Source organism: Oncorhynchus masou, chromosome 31 (assembly GCF_036934945.1).
Source record: "Oncorhynchus masou masou isolate Uvic2021 chromosome 31, UVic_Omas_1.1, whole genome shotgun sequence".
Classification (NCBI taxonomy): domain Eukaryota; kingdom Metazoa; phylum Chordata; class Actinopteri; order Salmoniformes; family Salmonidae; genus Oncorhynchus; species Oncorhynchus masou.
Window position 1 is genome coordinate 851,134 of NC_088242.1, and position 17,892 is coordinate 869,025.

The 17,892-nt window shown below is 46.0% G+C and overlaps 1 protein-coding gene across 3 annotated transcripts in view; it reads left to right on the forward strand.

Moving 5' to 3' along the window:
- Positions 1–1,306: 1,306 nt before the first annotated feature.
- LOC135523348 (disrupted in schizophrenia 1 protein-like) overlaps positions 1,307–17,892 on the forward strand; it is an 82,648-nt gene continuing 66,062 nt past the window's right edge. For all 3 annotated transcript variants that reach the window (XM_064949968.1, XM_064949969.1, XM_064949970.1), the window contains exon 1: positions 1,307–1,927. In XM_064949968.1, the coding sequence (XP_064806040.1) occupies positions 1,858–1,927 (70 nt within the window). In that variant the 5' untranslated portion in view covers positions 1,307–1,857. The remainder of the gene's footprint in view (positions 1,928–17,892) is intronic.

Genomic DNA, 17,892 nt, shown 5'->3' on the forward strand with positions numbered 1-17,892 from the left:
TACTCACAGAAAGGTAAAACGTTCACTTTTCTGGTAAAATACATTGCTGAGGTGTAGTCACTTTTGAGGACACAAGCTCAAGTACATAGTACAAATATAATACAAATGTGAAAATATTAAATATGTGATCATGTATTTCCAGCTCTGTCACGACTTCCGCCCGAAGTTGGTCCCACTCCTTGTTCGGGCGGCGTTCGGCGGTCGAAGTCACCGACCTTCAAGCCATCACTGATCCACTTTTCATTTCCCATTGGTTTTGTCTTGTCTTCCATCACACCTGGTTCCAATTCCATCAATTACATGTTGTGTATTTAACCCTCTGTTCCCCCCATGTCCTTGTCCATAATTGTTTCTTGTACTGCTTGTGCACGGTATGCTGGTATTACCGGGTTTGTTTGACCCATGTATTGTATTGTATTGTATTGTATTGTATTGTATTGTATTGTATTGTATTGTATTGTATTGTATTGTATTGTATTGTATTGTATTGTATTGTATTGTATTGTATTGTATTGTATTGTATTGTATTGTTCTGTTGACGCTGGTTCATGTTGATTAAACGACACCGTTGTAAATCAGTTTCCGCTCTCCTGCGCCTGACTTCTCTGCCGCCAGTACGCACCTCATTACAAACTCATACAAAACTGTATGAGTCAGGCCTGAAATGACTGACATGCTTTCTAAATATAGTATTACCAATTTATAAAACGACTAACTATAAGGTTTCACATTCCTTATAACTGTAAAATGGATATTTGTTTAGTGTTGGAGAAAATGTTATTTTTTTTCTGAAGATCTCTCTTGATCAAAACGTCTCCGTCTCACAGCGCTCGAGCTTGGCTTTTTGAACCACTGTGTCGGTGAGAGCCTTTTGGATAGACGGTGTCCACAGATCGATTTATCAGCGAAAATATCGATCGGAATCAGTAACTACGCAGGTCCCCTAAACAGGGAACTTTACATCTAACAGGTCCTTTTATCTCATGGAACCATACCAAACATAACATATACTACGGGAATGAAATGGACTATGTCTAGTCTATGAGACCAGTCTGGTTGCGCACTAGAATACATCAATAATACAGTTGGCGACAACAATATTATTAAAACGTTATTATTAGGCTATTTTCATTTATTCTAAGTCAATACAAGTAACCATGCATTTCTGTAAACTAATATATCTCAGCATTCTCAGCTATTGGCTCTTGTCTTGCCCTTTTAAAAGGCGGCCTGAAGGCGAAGGAGTCAAATTCCATCTCACGTAGGAAGCAGCACCTCACGTTTCTTTCTTCTTCCACCACGACGCATAACGGGTCCGCATCAACAGGCAGAATAAAGGAGGGCTTTATTCCTCTTCGGTTGGATTATAACGGTATTGACACATGCTACAGTAATCCACTTTTATAATAATAGCGCGTTTTCTAGCGTTTTGTCGTTTTGAACGAGTTGGTTCCCATTTTATCTGAAATTAACCTTCTTTCTATGGTTGTCAAAGTGTATCTTGATGCAACATAGTGAATTGACGCCCAAGAGGAATCAAGTTATTTAACGATTTTCGACACAAAGCAGAATATTTGATTACGGACATGTAAGCATTTCACCGTAAGGTCTACCTACACCTGTTATATTCGGCGCATGTGACAAATACAAATGGATTTGATTTGATATGAGGAACAAGCGAAGAGAGGGAGAATCGAACAGCCTGCTACTTTCCCCAGCGGAAATGAGCTCAGTCGGGTTTTTCCATCTTTTAGAACATGACGGGTTTCAGCCACTACTTGCTGCCGGTGGAACCCTGAAGGTTCTCATTCCACAACCAAAATCTTTTGATTCGGATGGAATGCCAAAGTAACTCAAATGGACTACAACTACACGGACCGCAGCGACGCGCAACATAATCATCATCACTGCGAAGGAGGCATGGAAGGTAACCAACCATAACCAACCTAAATGAATTATTATCATATTGCCAGGCTATTTATATAAGTTGTTTGCATTTATACTATGTCGTTGTAGCTTCATAGGCTAACATACGGACTGACTAAGTGTAGACCACATTTATACCAAATGCTACATGATAGGTCAATGGCTTTTTACTCAGCAGTTATTTTGGTAACGACGTGAACTCATTGGAAGGTGGTGTCTCTGAACCAGCTTCCTATTCATAGTGATCGATTGTTCTTGGTATTATGATATTGACATAAGGGATGGATAGAATGTTGTGGTATGAGAGAGGCCCACAGTAGGAAACCTTTGTCAGACAGCTACAATGTTGTCAGTGTTATGGGTTAGTATAAATGACAAGATCTACTTAGTGCTTAGGCTGTTATGTAGCTATTCACTCAATGGGGAGTGATGACAGTGCACGATATGTATCAATAGTTCTGTTTCCATGAATCTTTGTCTTTCATATCCTTGGTTGTTTTACATGAACTTACCCTCTAGGCTTTCCTAATAGATTAAATACATATCGAGTGTTGCTCAATGGAGTGGTGCCTATAATAAGCCAATCATTTAGAATATTAATACAGGTCAGACAAAACTACAACAGTGTCTGTCTGTCTGTCTGTCTGTCTGTCTGTCTGTCTGTAAGGCTGTCTGTAAGGCTGTCTCTCTGTAAGGCTGTTTGTAAGCCTGTCTGCTTGTAGGTCTGTCTGTAAGGCTGTTTGTAAGCCTGTAGGGCTGTCTGTCTGTCTGTCTGTCTGTCTGTCTGTCTGTCTGTCTGTCTGTCTGTCTGTCTGTCTGCCTGCCTGTAGGGCTGTCTGTCTGTAGGGCTGTCTGTCTGTAGGGCTGTCTGTAAGTCTGTAAGTCTGTCTGTAGAGCTGTCTGTAGGGCTGTCTGTAGGGCTTTCTGTAGGTCTGTCTGTAGGGCTGTAAGTCTGTCTGTCTGTCTGTCTGTCTGTCTGTCTGTAAGGCTGTCTGTAAGGCTGTCTCTATGTAAGGCTGTTTGTAAGCCTGTCTGCTTGTAGGTCTGTCTGTAAGGCTGTTTGTAAGCCTGTAGGGCTGTCTGTCTGTCTGTCTGTCTGTCTGTCTGTCTGTCTGTCTGCCTGCCTGTAGGGCTGTCTGTCTGTAGGGCTGTCTGTCTGTAGGGCTGTCTGTAAGTCTGTAAGTCTGTCTGTAGAGCTGTCTGTAGGGCTGTCTGTAGGGCTTTCTGTAGGGCTGTAAGTCTGTCTGTCTGTCTGTCTGTCTGTCTGTCTGTCTGTCTGTCTGTCTGTCTGTCTGTCTGTCTGTCTGTCTGTCTGTCTGTCTGTCTCTGTCCGTCTGTCTGCAGGGCTGTCTGTAAGGCTGTTTGTAAGTCTGCCAACTATCTACTAAGCTTTGTTGAAGCACACCATGGGGGCTACCAGAAAGAAAAGAGAGAGAGAGAGAACAGAGAGAGAGAGAGAGGATGACAGAATGAAGATGTCTCTGAACCGTTCAGGTGTGAAAGATACAAATATAACGCTGACATCTTGTTAGAAAATTATCCTCACATTTCTTCAGTGAGAATGTTCTCAGGAGAAGCTGACCCTTTGTAGTCCCAGATCTCTGAAAGAACAGGAGGCTGAGAAGTGCTTTTCAGATCAAATATTATTCCTACCCCAGCAAGGCTGCCATGGACCGCAAATCAAACAAATAGCTGTAACCTCAGATTTTTTACTTTGGGAAAAATACTTTGTGAAAGTGTTTCTGTTCTCTGATTCTATCATAGACGGTTGTATATTTACAGGGCTTTCGGAAAGTATTCAGACCCCTTTACTTTTGCGACATTTTGTTACGTTACAGCCTTATTCTAAAATGGATTTTAAAAAACCTAAGTATTCAGACCCTTTGCTATGAGGCTCAAAATTGAGCTTAGGTGCATCCTTTTTTCATTGATAATTTCATTGATGTTTCTACAACTTGATAGGAGTTCACCTGTGGTAAATTCAATTGATTGGACATGATTTGGAAAGGCACACACCTGTCTATATAAGGTCCCACAGTTGACAGTGCATGTCAGAGCAAAAACCAAGCCATAAGTTTGAAGGAAATGTCCGTAGAGCTCAGAGGCAAATCAAATCAAATCAAATTTATTTATATAGCCCTTTGTACATCAGCTGATATCTCAAAGTGCTGTACAGAAACCCAGCCTAAAACCCCAAACAGCAAGCAATGCAGGTGTAGATGCACGGTGGTTAGGAAAAATTCCCTAGAAAGGCCAAAACCTAGGAAGAAACCTAGAGAGGAACCAGGCTATGTGGGGTGGCCAGTCCTCTTCTGGCTGTGCCGGGTAGAGATTATAACAGAACATGGCCAAGATGTTCAAATGTTCATAAATGACCAGCATGGTCGAATAATAATAAGGCAGAACAGTTGAAACTGGAGCAGCAGCACGGCCAGGTGGACTGGGGCAGCAAGGAGTCATCATGTCAGGTAGTCCTGGGGCATGGTCCTAGGGCTCAGGTCCTCTGAGAGAGAGAAAGAAAGAGAATTAGAGAGAGCATATGTGGGGTGGCCAGTCCTCTTCCGGCTGTGCCAGGTGGAGATTATAACAGAACATGGCCAAGATGTTCAAATGTTCATAAATGACCAGCATGGTCGAATAATAATAAGGTAGAACAGTTGAAACTGGAGCAGCAGCACGGCCAGGTGAATTGGGGACAGCAAGGAGTCATCATGTCAGGTAGTCCTGGGGCATGGTCCTAGGGCTCAGGTCCTCCGAGAGAGAGAAGGAGAGAATTAGAGAACACACACTTAGATTCACACAGGACACCGAATTGGACAGGAGAAGTACTCCAGATATAACAAACTGACCCCAGCCCACCGACACATAAACTACTGCAGCATAAATACTGGAGGCTGAGACAGGAGGGGTCAGGAGACACTGTGGCCCCACCCGAGGACACCCCCGGACAGGGCCAAACAGGAAGGATATAACCCCACCCACTTTTATAACCCCACTGTGTCGAGGCACAGATCTGGGTAATGATACCAAAACATCAGGCCTTTATGGTAGAGTGGCCAGATGGAAGCCACTCCTCAGTAAAAGGCACCACAGTCCGCTTGGAGTTTGCCAATAGGCACCTGAAGACTCTCAGACTATGAGAAACAAGATTCTTTGGTCTGATGAATCCAAGATTGAACTCTTTGGCCTGAATGCCAAGCATCTCGTCTGGAGGAAACCTGGCACCATCCCTACGGTGAAGCATGGTGGTGGCAGCATCTTGCTGTGGGGATGTTTTTCAGTGGCAGGGACTGGGAGACTAGTCAGGATCGAGGGAAAGATGAACGGAGCAAAGTTCTGAGAGATCATTGATGAAAACCTGCTCCAGAGCGCTCAGGACCTCAGACTGGTGCGAAGGTTCACCTTCCAAAAGGACAAAGACCCTAAGCACATAACCAGACAATACAGAAGTGGCTTCGGGACAAGTCTCTCAATGTCCTTGAGTGGCCCAGCCAGAGCCCGGACTTGAACCCAATCGAACATCTCTGGAGAGACCTGATAATAGCTGTGAGCGACGCTCCCCATCCAACCAGACAGAGCTTGAGAGAATGTGCAGAGAAGAATGAGAGAAATTCCCCAAATACAGATGTGCCAAGCTTGCAGTGTCATAGCCAAGAAGACTTGAGGCTGTAATCACTGCCAAAGGTGCTTCAACAAAGTACTGAGTAAAGGGTCTGAATACTTAAAAACATTTTTATTTTACCTTTATTTAACTAGGCAAGTCAGTTAAGAACAAATTCTTATTTTCAATAACGGCCTAGGAACAGTTGGTTAACTGCCTGTTCAGGGGCAGAATGACAGATTTGTATCTTGTCAGCTGGGGGATATGAACTTGCAAACTTTCAGTTACTAGTCCAACGCTCTAACCACTAGGCTACCCTGTCGCTACATAAATGTGATATTTCTCTTTCTTTTAGAAATTTGCAAAAAATTTGACAAACCAGTTTTTGCTTTGTCATTGTGGAGTATTGCGTGTAGTTTGATGAGGGAAAAAAATAATTGACAACATTTTAGAATAAGACTGTAACGTAATAAAATGTGGAAAAAGTCAAGGATTCTGAATACCTTCCAAATGCACTGCATGTACGGTATAAAGTTACCTTCGCCTACATGGGGAAAAACTAGGAAAACTGGGAAACCACATGAGTAGCAGTGGAAGCTATTGTATTTTGTATGGACCAGTAAGCAACACATTAGTAGTGGATCTCACTGTGCTCAGAGAGGCTTGATGGGCCACCAGGTAACAGGGTGACTACACCAGTGAAGTGGACATACCCTCAGGGTAACCATATCACCATGGAGTGGTCATACCCTCAGGGTAACCATATCACCATGGATTGGTCATACCCTCGGGGTAACCATGGAATGGACATACCCTCGGGGTAACCATGGAATGGACATACCCTCGGGGTAACCATATCACCATGGAGTGGTCATACCCTTGGGGTTACCATGGAGTGGACATACCCTCGGGGTAACCATGGAGTGGACATACCCTTGGGGTAACCATGGAGTGGACATACCCTCGGGGTAACCATGGAGTGGACATACCCTCGGGGTAACCATATCACCATGGAGTGGTCATACCCTTGGGGTTACCATGGAGTGGACATACCCTCGGGGTAACCATATCACCATGGAGTGGACATACCCTCGGGGTAACCATGGAATGGTCATACCCTCGGGTTAACCATATCACCATGGAGTGGTCATACCCTCGGGGTAACCATGGAGTGGTCATACCCGCGGGGTAACCATGGAATGGACATACCCTCGGGGTAACCATATCACCATGGAGTGGTCATACCCTCGGGGTAACCATATCACCATGGAGTGGACATACCCTCGGGGTAACCATATCACCATGGAGTGGTCATACCCTCAGGGTAACCATATCACCATGGAGTGGTCATACCCTCGGGGTAACCATATCACCATGGAGTGGTCATACCCGCGGGGTAACCATGGAATGGACATACCCTTGGGGTAACCATGGAATGGACATACCCTCGGGGTAACCATATCACCATGGAGTGGTCATACCCTTGGGGTTACCATGGAGTGGACATACCCTCGGGGTAACCATATCACCATGGAGTGGACATACCCTCGGGGTAACCATGGAGTGGACATACCCTCGGGGTAACCATGGAGTGGACATACCCTCGGGGTAACCATGGATACATCCCTCGGGGTAACCATGGAGTGGACATACCCTCGGGGTAACCATGGAGTGGACATACCCTCGGGGTAACCATATCACCATGGAGTGGACATACCCTCGGGGTAACCATGGAGTGGACATACCCTCGGGGTAACCATGGAGTGGACATACCCTCGGGGTAACCATGGAGTGGACATACCCTCGGGGTAACCATGGAGGGACATAACCATGGAGTGGACATACCCTCGGGGTAACCATGGAGTGGACATACCCTCGGGGTAACCATGGAGTGGACATACCCTCGGGGTAACCATGGAGTGGACATACCCTCGGGGTAACCATATCACCATGGAGTGGTCATACCCTCGGGGTAACCATGGAGTGGACATACCCTCGGGGTAACCATGGAATGGACATACCCTCGGGTTAACCATATCACCATGGAATGGACATACCCTCGGGTTAACCATATCACCATGGAGTGGACATACCCTCAGGGTAACCATGGAGTGGACATACCCTCGGGGTAACCATGGAGTGGACATACCCTCGGGTTAACCATATCACCATGGAGTGGACATACCCTCGGGGTAACCATGGAGTGGACATACCCTCGGGGTAACCATGGAGTGGACATACCCTTGGGGTCTGGACAATAGCCATTCGACTATTCTGCTTCTGGCCTTGGTTAACTATTGGCCTTTTTAATATAAATAGAGGGAAGTCCCTATTCCGTCTCGTGGAAAATGTCCTCAGCTACTGGTCAAACTGCTGATCAGAGAGTTAGCCGGTAACGTTTTTCTCATATTGATATCAATCATGACTGTTTTGGACACTTAAGTATGGAAGAAATGTGTATGTTGTTAACATGTGAAGGACATCTTTCACCCCCTCTTCTGACAGTTACACACTGTTTTCTTTCCCTGGTTTCTGTCTGTTGATCGTTACATTACTGCCCCTATGTGACAACGTGTACACAGCAGCAACCCACATGAGATCGTGTGTGTGTGTGAGTATCTGCACCAGGGTGTGTGTATCATTATTTTCAGCTGGTTTATGTGTCCCATGTGTCAGTACAGGAAGTGTGTGTTTGGGCCAACCCTACCTCGGCTGCTGCTGTTATATTTCATATGATGCCGTTTCAGATGCAGTTTCAGATGCAGTTTCAGGAACAGTTTCTCAACAATCCTCACAGGCATAGCAATGTCTATCCATTGGGATGTGAGAGCTAAATGTAAATGTAATTCCCTTCCACAAAAGCCAAGATTGAATGAGATTTAGAATAGAGCCCGAAATTATAAAAACCAACATTCGGGGAAACGGCGCTACTGTTTCCCCCACCCCCCCAGCGCCTTTGTTAATGTTTTTGTTTTGTTCATGAAACGGAGCAGAGGAGGAGAGGATTGTCCGGCAGCATGGAAAGTAAGACCATGTGGATGTTAGGGGTAGCAGAGATCATGTTTCAGGGCCATGCGGACGGCTAGAGACGACAGGCAGGCTGTTAGCGGTAGCAGGGATCATGTTTCAGGGCCATCCGGACGGCTAGAGACGACAGGCAGGCTGTTAGCGGTAGCAGGGATCATGTTTCAGGGCCATCCGGACGGCTAGAGACAGGCAGGCTGTTAGCTGTAGGCAGGCATGTTTCAGGGCCATGCGGACGGTAGCAGGGATCATCATGTTTCAGGGCCATGCGGACGGCTAGAGACGACAGGCAGGCTGTTAGCGGTAGCAGGGATCATGTTTCAGGGCCATCCGGACGGCTAGAGACGACAGGCAGGCTGTTAGCGGTAGCAGGGATCATGTTTCAGGGCCATCCGGACGGCTAGAGACGACAGGCAGGCTGTTAGCGGTAGCAGGATCATGTTTCAGGGCCATGCGGATGGCTAGAGACGACAGGCAGGCTGTTAGCGGTAGCAGGGATCATGTTTCAGGGCCATCCGGACGGCTAGAGACGACAGGCAGGCTGTTAGCGGTAGCAGGGATCATGTTTCAGGGCCATGCGGACGGCTAGAGACGACAGGCAGGCTGTTAGCGGTAGCAGGGATCATGTTTCAGGGCCATCCGGACGGCTAGAGACGACAGGCAGGCTGTTAGCGGTAGCAGGGATCATGTTTCAGGGCCATCCGGACGGCTAGAGACGACAGGCAGGCTGTTAGCGGTAGCAGGGATCATGTTTCAGGGCCATGCGGACGGCTAGAGACGACAAGCAGGTTATTAGCGGTTGCAGAGATCATGTTTCAGGACCATCAAATCAAAAGGCTGTTAGCTATAAGGATCATGTTTCAATGGCAGGCTGGCTAATCATGTTTCAGGGCATGCGGAATCAAAGGCTGTAGTCAGGGATCATGTTTCAGGGCCATGCGGACGGCTAGAATTTAGGCAGGCTGAAATGCTGGGCCATCCGGACGGCTACAGGCAGGCTGTTAGCGGTAGCAGGGATCATGTTTCAATGCCAACAATGGCAGGCTGTTAAAAGGGATCATGTTTCAAAATGCGGACGGCTAAGACGAAGGCAGGCTGTTAGCGGTAGCAGGGATCATGTTTCAGGGCCATCCGGACGGCTAAGACGACAGGCAGGCTGTTAGCGGTAGCAGGGATCATGTTTCAGGGCCATCCGGACTAGAGACGACAGGCAGGCTGTTAGCGGTAGCAGAGGATCATGTTTCAGGAGGCCATATACGACAGGCAGGCTGTTAGCGGTAGCAGGGATCATGTTTCAATGTGGAGGCTAGAAACAGGCAGGCTGTTAGCGGTACAGAGTCATGTTTCAGGGCCATGGAGGCTATAAACACAGGCAGGCTGTTAGCGGTACAGAGTCAATTTCAGGGCCATCCGGGAGGCTAGATACAGGCAGGCTGTTAGCGGAACAGAGTCAGGGCCAATGTGGAGGCCATATACAGGGGGCTGTTAGTACAGAGTCAATGTGGATGGGACTATAAACAGGCAGGCTGTTAGCGGTAGCAGATCATCAATGCCATGGAGGCTATAAACAGGCAGGCTGTTACCGGAACAGAGTCATGTTTCAGGGCCAGGGATAGAGACGACAGGCAGGCTGTTAGCGGTAGCAGGGATCATGTCAGGGCCATGATCGGCTAGGCCCTACACCAAGGGGCCACCGGTTCATCCACAGGCTCTTAGGCCATGTTTCAGCCATCCCTACCAGGCAGGCTGAGGAGGTATCATGTTTCAGGGCCATGCGGACAGCCCAGTCAAAATCATGTTTCAGGGCCATGCTCTGGCCCCCAATGGTAGCAGGGATCATGTTTCCCATCCGGACGGCTAGAGACGACAGGCAGGTTATCAAGGGATCATGTTTCAGGGCCATGCGGACGGATAGAGACGACAAGCAGGTTATTAGCGGTTGCAGAGATCATGTTTCAGGACCATCAAATCAAAATCTATAATGAATAATGAGGCTAATCAAATCAAATCTTAGTCACATCTGCCGACTACAATGTAGAATTTACAGTGAAATGCTGACTTACAAGCACTTAACCAACAATGCAGTTAAAAAAAAGTTAAAAAATGAGAAATAAAGTAACAAATAATTAAAGAGTATTAAAGTAACAATAGCGAGACTATATACAGGGGGTACCGGTACAGAGTCAATGTGGAGGCCATATACAGGGGGTACCGGTACAGAGTCAATGTGGAGGCTATAAACAGGGGGTACCGGAACAGAGTCAATGTGGAGGTTATATACAGGGGGTACCGTAACAGAGTCAATGTGAGGCCATATACAGGGGGTACCAAGAGTCAATGTGGAGGCTATAAGAGTCAATGTGGAGGCTATAAACAGCAGAGTCAATGTGGAGGTTATATACAGGGGGTACCGTACAGAGTCAATGATATACAGGGGGTACCGGTACAGAGTCAATGTGGAGGCTATAAACAGGGGGTACCGGTACATAATATACAGGGGGTACCGGTACAGAGTCAATGTCTATAAACAGGGGGTACAGAGTGTGGAGGCTATAATGACAGAGTCAATGTGGAATATGTAAATACAGAGTCAATGTGGAGGCTATATACAGGGGGTACCGGTACAGAGTCAATGTGGAGGCTATATACAGGGGGTACCGGTACAGAGTCAATGTGGAGGCTATATACAGGGGGTACCGGTACTGAGTCAATGTGGAGGCTATATACAGGGGGTACCGGTACAGAGTCAATGTGGAGGCTATATACAGGGGGTACCGGTACAGAGTCAATATGTAGACTATATACAGGGGGTACCGGTACAGAGTCAATGTGGAGGCTATATACAGGGGGTACCGGTACAGAGTCAATCAATGTGGAGGCTATATACAGGGGGCTATATATAGGGGTACCGGTACAGAGTCAATATGTAGTCACTATATACAGGGGGTACCGGTACAGAGTCAATGTGGAGGCTATATACAGGGGGTACCGGTACAGAGTCAAGGTGCAGGGGCACCGGTGTCGAGGTAATATGTACATGTAGGTAGAGTTATTAAAGTGCCTGTGCATAGATAATTACAGAGAGTAGCAGCAGAGTAGCAGGTGGGGACAATACAAATAGTCTGGGTAGCCATTTGATTAGATGTTCAGGAGTCCATCCTTCTTCTTCCTCCAAACCCGCGAGTGGAGTTTTGACCAAAAATCTCTATTTTTGTATCATCAGACCACATGACCTTCTCCCATTCCCCCTCTGGATCATCCAGATGGTCATTGGCAAACTTCAGACGAGCCTGGACATGCGCTGGCTTGATCCCTGGTACCCTGCGTGCGCTGCAGGATTTTAATCCATGACGGCGTAGTGTGTTACTAATGGTTTTCTTTGAGACTGTGATCCCAGCTCTCTTCAGGTCATTCCCTCACCTTCCTCATTATCATTGATGCCCCAGGAGGTGAGATCTTGCATGGAGCCCCAGACCAAGGGTGATTGACTCATCTTGAACTTCTTCCATTTTCTAATAATTGTGCCAACAGTTGTTGCCTTCTCACCAAGCTACTTGCCTATTGTCCTGTAGCCCCTCCCAGCCTTGTGCAGGTCTACAATTGTACCCCTGATGTCCTTACACAGCTCTCTGGTCTTGGCCATTGTGGAGAGGTTGGAGTCTGTTTCATTGAGTGTGTGGACAGGTGTCTTTTATACAGGTAACGAGTTCAAACAGGTGCAGTTAATACAGGTAATGAGTGGAGGACAGGAGGGCTTCTTAAAGAAAAACTAACAGGTCTGTGAGAGCCGGAATTCTTACTGGTTGTTAGGTGAACAAATACTTATGTCATGCAATAAAATGAAAATGAATTACTTAGAAATCATACAATGTGATTTTCTGGATTTTTGTTATAGATTCTGTCTCTCACAGTTGAAGTGTTCCTATGATAAAATTACAGACCTCTACATGCTTTGTAAGTAGGAAACACTGCCGATTTTGCAGGTTATCAAATACTTGTTCTCCCCACTGTATACAGTGTCATGTCTGAGGAGACAGAGGCAGAGCTTCCATGTCTGTCATGTCTTAGGAGATAGAAGCAGAGCTTCCATGTCTGTTGGGTCTTAGGAGATAGAAGCAGAGCTTCCATGTCTGTCGTGTCTTAGGAGATAGAAGCAGAGCTTCCATGTCTGTTGGCGACGTCCTCATGTTAAACACAGTTCCCATTGGCTCACTTCAGTTCAGGATGTTAAAGACAGCTTTCCATTGGTTGAGGGAGGTGAACAGGAATGCAGAGGATGTCATAAAAACAAAGGTTTGCGGATCTGCAGAGCTAATCTCTCCGAGAGACAGGCTAGGATCTGCCACAGCCAATCTGACTGACTGACCACAGATTCCACAGAGCATTAGAGGAAGTGAAAGTCAACTTTCAGCCCCTCCAGACGTGTTCATCACTCTAAACAGTCAGCAACATAACTGTTTTTTTCCTTCACCTAATTCCACTCCAGAATAGATCCTCTATTTGTCTAAATTATACTAGGGTAGCAATATCAAAACTACCCTGGAGTGCTGTGAATGAGACAAAACGAAGTGGTAAAATACATAACTTAAAGTTTGAATCCTTAATTGGTGAAATTGCCACGTCTGTTTGGAATATTACAACAAAGAAGTTACTGACATCATTGCACGTGTGATGGAACAGCGGAGTCCTGCCTTTTCTGTCCACGTAAAGCCAACCCTGTAAAAGGCTCGCATTGGCCTGTTAATGAGGGTTGGAATGATTTTAGAAGCATATTTGAAATTGTTGGTGTGGAAGTAGGGTATGGTGACTGCCATTTATTTATTTTTATTCAACCTTTATTTAACTAGGCAAGTCAGTTAATAACCAATTCTTATTTACAATGACTGAGGCTGGGATTAAAATAAATAAATAAATTGCATTAAAATATAGGACAAAACACAATAGAGACAACACAACACCACATAAAGAGAGATCTAAGACAACAACACAGCATGACAACAACTTGATAGCAACACAACATGGCAGCAGCACAGAGTACAACCATTATTGGGCACAGACAACAGCACAAAGGGCAAGAAGGTAGAGACAACAATACATCACGCAAAGCAGCCACAGCTGTCAGTAAGAGTGTCCATGATTGTGTCTTTGAATGAAGAGACTTTTGAGAATATGGCTCTTTAATTGTAAATGAGAATTTGTTCTTAACTGATTTGTCTTGTTAAATAAAGGTTAAATTCTGCCCCTTGTGTTGAGACTTTGCTCTGCTTAGTTTCTTCCTGATTTCCTGCTGAACTATTTTAGCCTGCTGCTAACAGGAAGTTGTATAAACATAGTTTAAGTGCTGCAAGCAGCCACTGTGTGTGTGTGTGTTATTCTACCTCACAATGGAGCTACTGGGAGGTGTTTCCTTCTCCTTTAGGAAGAGTCTTTCCTTTCTGTGTCCAAACATAGGAGATAATACCATCAGCCTCCTATCAGACACCTGTCATCCAAAATGTGATTTGCTTAGTTATGTACTGACTGTACAACCTGGGAGTAACCTTTAGTAACCCCCTATATACAGGGCCTCACCCTTTGCTGCTCCCTGTCTCTCCCCTAATCTCTCTCCTCCTGCCCCCTCCTAATCTCTCTCCTCTTGTCTCTCTCCTACTGTCTATCTCCTACTGTCTCTCTCCTAATCTCTCTCTTACTGTCTCTCTCCTAATCTCTCTCCTACTGTGTCTCTCCTAATCTCCCTCTTTCTGTCCTTTAAGTATTCTCTCAATCTTTCCTCTTTCTCTAATGTTCTTCCTTCTCCCTGTCTCCGCAACATGTTTGTGCCATGACATCATCTGAGCTGAGGGTTATGAAGGTTAGTTTGGTAATGTGGAAGCTTTGTGGGACGGACCAGGCCATATTTAGCTGATGCCTTGGAGAAATGGAAGAGAGAGTGATATGGACCAGAGAGAGAGAGACAGAAGAGAGAGAGAGAGAGAGATGGACCAGAGAGAGAGAGAGACAGAAGAGAGAGAGATATGGACCAGAGAAAGAGAGAGACAGAAGAGAGAGAGATATGGCCCAGAGAGAGAGAGAGAGAAGAGAGAGAGATATGGCCCAGAGAGAGAGAGAGAGAAGAGAGAGGGATATGGCCCAGAGAGAGAGACAGAAGAGAGAGAGAGAGAGAGACAGAAGAGAGAGAGACAGAAGAGAGAGAGACAGAAGCGAGAGAGACAGAAGAGAGAGAGAGAGACAGAAGAGACAGAGAGATATGGACCAGAGAGAGAGAGACAGAAGAGAGAGAGATATGGACCAGAGAGAGAGAGACAGAAGAGAGAGAGAGATATGGACCAGAGAGAGAGACAGAAGGGAGATATGGACCAGAGAGACAGCAGAGAGAGAGATATGGACCAGAGAGAGAGAGAGACAGAAGAGAGAGAGATATGGACCAGAGAGAGAGAGACAGAAGAGAGATATGGACCAGAGAGACAGCAGAGAGAGAGATATGGACCAGAGAGAGAGATATGGACCAGAGAGAGAGAGACAGAAAGAGAGATATGGACCAGAGAGAGAGAGACATAAGAGAGATATGGACCAGAGAGAGAGAGAGAGACAGACAGAAGAAGGAGTGATATGGACCAGAGAGAGAGAGACAGCAGAGAGATAGATATGGACCAGAGAGAGAGAGATATGGACCAGAGAGAGAGAGAGAGAGAGAGAGAGAAGATAAAGAGATATGGACCAGAGAGAGAGATATGGACCAGAGAGAGGGAGAGACAGAAGAGAGAGAGATATGGACCAGAGAGAGGGAGAGACAGAAGAGAGAGAGATATGGACCAGAGAGAGAGAGACAGAAGAGAGAGAGAGATATGGACCAGAGAGAGAGAGACAGAAGAGAGCGACTTAAATCAAATGAAAGGAATGAAGTATTTTCCTAAACCAGAAGCCTTTTCAATATCAATACAAGGAAACAAATGATCAAATGATGATATGTAAAAAGATGGGTTGTGTGGTGGACTTTGTAAACAGATAGCCCACAGAGATGGTTGTATCCTTTCTAGTGCCAGCTCTTCTGAATGACCCCACTGTGTGGTCGGCCTCTTGTCTTCCAGTACAACTGACATCGAAGAGAGAGCGAGTGAGCAGCACAGCTGTGCACAAAGGATCCGTTGAAGGCTTCAGATTTCCTTGCACTCCTCTCGCCCTTGGTTGGGTCTAATTGTGTTGCTCTCCTGGGGCTCTGTAGGGTCTGTTTGTGTTTGTGAACAGAGCACCAGGACCAGATTGCTTAGGGGACTCTTCTCCAGGTTAATTTTTCTGTATGTGATAGCTTTGTTATGGAAGGTTTGGGAATCACTTCCTTTTAATCCAATATTGAACTCTTTGGCCTGAATGCCAAGTGTTACGTCTGGAGAAAACCTGGCACCATCCATACGGTGAAGCATGATGGTGGTAGCATCATGCTGTGGGGATGATTTTCAGCGGCAGAGACTGGGAGACTAGTCAGGATTGAGGCAAAGTCCAATGGAGCAAAGTACAGAGAGATCCTTGATGAAAACCTGCTCCAGAGCGCTCAGGACCTCAGACTGGGGAGGAGGTTCACCTTCCAACAGGACAACGACCCTAAGCACATAGCCATACAATACAGAAGTGACTTCGGGACAAGTCTCTGAATGTCCTTGAGTGGCCCAGCCAGAGCCTGGACTTGAACCCGATCAAACATCTCTGGAGAGACCTGATAATAGCTGTGCAGCAACGCTCCCCATCCAACCTGATCGAGATTGAGAGGATCTGCAGAGGAGATTAGGAGAAACTCCCCGAATACAGGTGTGCCGAGCTGGCAGTGTCATAGCCAAGAAGACTTGAGGCTGTAATCACTGCCAAAGGTGCTTCAACAAAGTACTGAGTAAAGGGTCTGAATACTTAAAAACATTTTTATTTTACCTTTATTTAACTAGGCAAGTCAGTTAAGATCAAATTCTAGCCTAGTGGTTAGAGCGTTGAACTAGTAAGATCGAATCCCTGAGCTGACGAGGTACAAATCTGTCATTCTGCCCCTGAACAGGCAGTTAACACACTGTTCCTAGGCCGTCATTGAAAATAAGAATTTATTCTTAACTGATTTGCCTAGTTAAATAAAGGTAAAATAAATAAAATTGTAGCGTCATACACAAGAAGACTCAACGCTGTAATCGCTGCCAAAGGTGCTTCAACAAAGTACTCTTGTAAAGGGTCTGAATAATTATGTAAATGTGATATTTCTGTTTTTTATTTTTAATAAATTAGCAAACATTAAAAAAACAGTTTTTGATTCGTCATTATGGGGTTTTGTGTGTAGATTGATGAGGGAAAAAAAAACAATTGAATCAATTTTAGAATAAGGCTGTAACCTAACAAAATGTCAAGGGGTTTGAATGTTTTCCGAAGGCACTGTACGTGATAGTCAAATGTTCCCTATACCCATCATGAGGTTGCTACAACCCAGCCTATGAATTAAAGTATAAAATGTAGGTGCACAGGTCGAGAGAAGCATTTGAGTCATCAAGGTGACAGACAGTGACATATTCAATACCACCTTGCGTCTATCTGGGTGTAATCATCCAAGAGTTGCAAACGAGAGTTTCTATTCGACAAAGTCAGGTATGTTCATCCTCGTTTCAGTCTGTTTGCTTCTGTTTAATAAACGTTTTTCAACAGAATCAGCGGAATGAGCCTCCCGAGTGGCACAATGGTCTGTATTGCAGTGCTAGCTGTGCCACTAGAGATTCTGGGTTCGAGTCCAGGCTCTGTCGCAGCCGACCGCGACCGGGAGACCCATGGGCGGTGCGCAATTGGCCCAGAGTCGTCCAGGTTAGGGGAGGGTTTGGCCGGCAAGGATGCCCTTATCCCATCGTGCTCTAGCGACTCCAGTGGCGGGCCGGGCACAGTGCACGCTGACATGGTAGCCAGGTGTATGGTGTTTCCTCCGACACACTGGCTTCCGGGTTAAGTGGGCGTTGTGTCAAGAAGCAGTGCGGCTTGGATGGGTTGTGTTTCGGAGGACACACGGCTCTCGACCTTCGCCTCTCCCGAGTCCGTACGGGAGTTGCAGCGATGAGACAATACTGTAACTACCAATTGGATACAGGAAATTGGGGAGGAAAAAAAAAAGATTCAGCGTAATGAATACACCCTGATCCAGTGATTCATTTGAGCCGGAACCTTCCCGGAACAGGATCCGACAGCTCTCTGTTTTGGACTGGTTTTTGTCCGGAACCTATTTGGCCGGATCCCGTACTTCTTGTGGCATGAAAATGGGGAATGTGTTCCGGTGCCTCGGAGATCACCAGGTCACCCCACTCACTGTTTGTTCCGGTACCTCGGAG